Here is a 4,073-nt window from a genome sequence, read left to right on the forward strand (position 1 = left end):
AAACATGTAATGATGAATAAATAAAAGCAAAAGGTTGGAGGATATAGCCAAATGATGAATTATCAGATTTACTTCAAAGTTCAATTTCAAAGGACAACATTTCTTTATGCATCACTGCATGCATTTCTTCCTGATGTTTGTCTTTTTAATTACAATATGAACTGAGCTTTTGGCTGATTGGTTGGTTGGACTTTATTGGTTGTTGTAGCCATCAATAGCTGTCTGTTTATATGGCAAACATCTATTAAGAATTGCAATATGAGTAAATACAGGTTGGTAAGAGAAATAAATGTCTGTAATTTAATAAACGTGGTTGAATGTGCAGCCCTTTAGTTATATTAAAGTGCTTTAAAGTGCTATGAATAAAGGATAACCAGTTTTAGGGCTGCAACTAATGATTATTTTCATGATCAATTAATATAAAATATCCCAAAGCCCAAGGTGACATCTTCATATTGATTGTTTTGACCAACAATCCAAAACTGAAAGATATCCAGTTTACTATTACTTAAGAAATGCACCAATATTTTAAAACATTTAGAAGCTATAGTAGAAGTAAGGAATGTTTGGCATATTTGATGTATTTAGCTTTACACAATTTGATTTGGCTTATCTTACTTTAAAATTGAAGAAAGAAAGTAATTTTTTACACACATTTCCACACAAACACAAGCGTAAGCAGACAAATGTGTCTGTACGTCACTCCTGCCAGATGTGGGCTGCCCGACCAACAACAGTCTCACCCTGACAACAAAATCTTCTGCCAGCCTCATTTTGATCTTCAGACGCGCTCTGTCCTGCTTGACTGAGCTTGTATAGACCACTTATGCACACAGGGACACATGTACACGTACATCACACACACATACAAACAAGCAGTGAGTGGCTGCGTGTTCGGTGGCAATATTATTAATGGGGTGTGTCTAGGCTGTTGTAAACATCTCCCAACAGCACTCAGTGAAAACGGGTGCACAGAGACACCCCCGCATCTCTCTCTACTTAAGTAGCCTGAAGATTTCACTAGAGCACCTTGCCTGCAGCGACTCCACAGTCCCAATTCCTCCGTCTCTCTGTATCTCCTGACCACAAACCGCTCTATAAATCCTTCCTGCCTTCTAGTATGAACCAAATAGCACTTCCTCTCTTTTTTTCCCTCCATCCTTTCTCTCTCTCTCTCTTTCTTTTCTCCCCCTCCCTCACTCCATCTGCTTGGGGTGAAGGTTTGTCTTGATTAGGGGACTCTGTTGGCTGGCTCTTTTATCACTCGCTGTGCAGAAAGGCGCAAACTGGCAGTGGGCAAATGAAAGCCCTCTATCTCCTTCTTGTGCTCAACTCCCACCTCCCTCACCCTCTCTCTGGCCCTCCCTTTCTTTACCTTTGTTGTTCTTTCCCATACTTACTTTTTTCATCTCATATTTACTCCTCCTTTCAAATCTCCTCTCCTCCTCCGGTGTTTTTCGTTAACCACATTTCCAGTCTGGGCCATTTCCTGCTCTTTCTTCCTTTACCATCAGACATTAACTGAGTTATTCACTCCCATCCCATCCTTCCTCACGTAGGCTGTGGGGGTGACTAGCTACCAAAGGCAGTGTGGATTCTTCACCCGCCTTTTCATGTAGACAATGAATCAAGTAGTCATCAAACTGACCCACTCTACATACCAATGAGACCTGCTTTCTCATCCTCACAATCATGAGTAATGCTCCAGCAATGTCTCTTGACTCTTTTCGTCTTATGCAGTGAAGGAAACAGCAGATAATCTCCAGTGAACAAGAGTTGTACAGTGAGTAGGGAATGTGGGAGTGGGGTCTTTCTGAGGTTACACTTTGATTGACAGAGAAATGTCAGTTTCAAAGTTAGTGTTTGGTCCCATGTGGCACCCCTACTAGTATCTATTTTCTGTCTCTGTATCTGTGTGTGCCTGTCTCAGAGATGGGAAGAGAAAAGAAAAGGCTGAACTGAAACAAACACAGATAAAAGTACGCACACATTTGTAAAATGCATGTACATAAATGTACGTCAGCGTCAGGCATGAGCACATATCCTAATTCTTTACCTGTAAAAACATTCCAGTGGCTGAGCTGAGTTTGGGTTAGAGGTTAAATGCTTGATACATCCAATAAATGTGTTCTGCCAGCGAAAATTTCACTTCAAAGTCACCTTCAGTATATGCGTATATGTGCAGATGACATGTGTCTAGAATACAGTAAAACTTGAAATAATGGCTGGAACCTTTATTTACCTCAATGAAAGGGAGTACCAGACTTTTATTAGAGCTAAGACATATTTCTTTTGACAGGTCACCAGCAGCCATTATTTCTAAAAGTGATACAATTTATTCTTGTTCTGCACACTGTATTCATACAGTATGAGTTTATAGCATACACATATCACTTAAAGAAACTAGAACTTCTGCCTAGAACTACTATTATCACTGTCATTACTGCTGTAACTAGTCATAATAATGTATATCTGGCTATAAAAGCTGTGCAAAGCAATTCATTACTTTATCAAAAACACGATTTATTTTTATCATCAATCACAATGGTGATTAGTCTTGTGACCAAAATATCTATTCCTTAAAACAAAATTAAATAAGACCTGATTTACTTACTGACTAATAAAGCAATGCTGAAGTGATGCAAGTTGCAGTGCAGTTATGTTTGCCTAGTAAGTGAAGGAGTTTTTGTCAGTGTTTGCAGGTTATTGTAACTGTACCCAGGACATATGGATCAGCATGCTCCACTACAACAAGCATACATTTTGGTAATATTTTAGAACTTCTTTAACAGGATAGGCTATTAATAATGTATGATTTCTTTTCTAATAGCTTTAGTTTGGGTAGTACACAGTAATACACAATTATAAGTACGTAGTACACAAGTTATAGGTCTAGGAGTAGGGGGATGAGGAGAAGAAGGCAAAACAGTGGAAAATGTAACTTTGTTAAACGCAAAAGCATGACAGCATGGCTCTATTTATGGCCTGTCTTTTTTCTTTGCCTGCCATGGTTCATAAGGTGATTTTTAGATAGAGGTAGAGATGTGAATGTTAGACACACACACACACACACACACACACACACACACACCACCACTATGCACACAACCATCTCTCATGCACATACATGTGCATATGTCCACTAATACATAGTAGCATTGTATGAGAACTTGAATACAATAACCCCCTGTGTGCATTTGTCTGTGCTTCATGACTGTGTTGCAGTTAGTTCGACCTGTAAGCGATAAGTCCAAAATGTTCTGACTGGACACTGTTGTTAATAATAGATGGTTGAGTATTTTTACCCTGCAGCATGAATTTCATACAGTGAATCACAGTGTTATTCTGTCAGTCATGTAGCTAACATCAGTATCTTCTTTCTGAATATGTGTGGGAGTATGTGCATACTATATGCTTCTGTCTATAGTTTGTTGTGTGTACATGCAAAGTATGTTAGCCACTTTTGGTTTGTGTGTATATGTGTGTGAATACTTAATCACATTATGGGGACAAAATTTTTCATAGTCAAATTGTGGGAACTCACCTGCAATGTGGGGACAACAAGCAGGTCACCACAAGGTCAATTTATTTTAGGATATGAAAACTAGATTTTAGGGTTAGGAAAACAACTATTATTAGGTCAAGGTTAGTGTAAACATTGGGATCAGACATAGTGGTTTTTGGTTAAAGTAAAGAGGTTAAACCAAACTTGATTTATATGGCACATTTGAAAAGTGTTACAAAGTGCTTTACAGAGGAAATAATAAAGTAAGAAGAAGATCAAGAAGATCAAGGTAGTTTTAAGGTGCTTTTTAAAAATACCAACAGGGAATCACTGTAAGTCAATACAACGTCTCCGCAAGTGATGAAAACAAGTGTTTCTTTGTGTGTGTGTGTATGTGAGAGTCTGAGTGTGCACCTTCAATGGCAAAAGGCTTCCCCACAGTGAGCAGTTTGCAGTCTGCGTCGATAGAGACCTCAAAGTCCAACAGGGCTTTGTCCATGATGAACGCATCCAGGGCAGGAGGATCTGTCCTTCACCACCGACACACACACACACACATCACATCACA

General features: G+C 39.0%; 1 protein-coding gene across 1 annotated transcript in view; it reads right to left on the bottom strand.

Moving 5' to 3' along the window:
* grin3ba (glutamate receptor, ionotropic, N-methyl-D-aspartate 3Ba) overlaps positions 1 to 4,073 on the bottom strand; it is a gene marked incomplete at its 5' end in the record, with an annotated part of 62,298 nt that overhangs the window by 8,456 nt on the left and 49,769 nt on the right. The window contains one exon of the mRNA XM_035674277.1: positions 3,920 to 4,035. Within this exon, the coding sequence (XP_035530170.1) occupies positions 3,920 to 4,035 (116 nt within the window). The remainder of the gene's footprint in view (positions 1 to 3,919; positions 4,036 to 4,073) is intronic.

The sequence above is a fragment of the Morone saxatilis genome, unplaced genomic scaffold (assembly GCF_004916995.1).
Source record: "Morone saxatilis isolate NCDOM2014 unplaced genomic scaffold, NCSU_SB_2.0 Contig3, whole genome shotgun sequence".
Taxonomy (NCBI): domain Eukaryota; kingdom Metazoa; phylum Chordata; class Actinopteri; family Moronidae; genus Morone; species Morone saxatilis.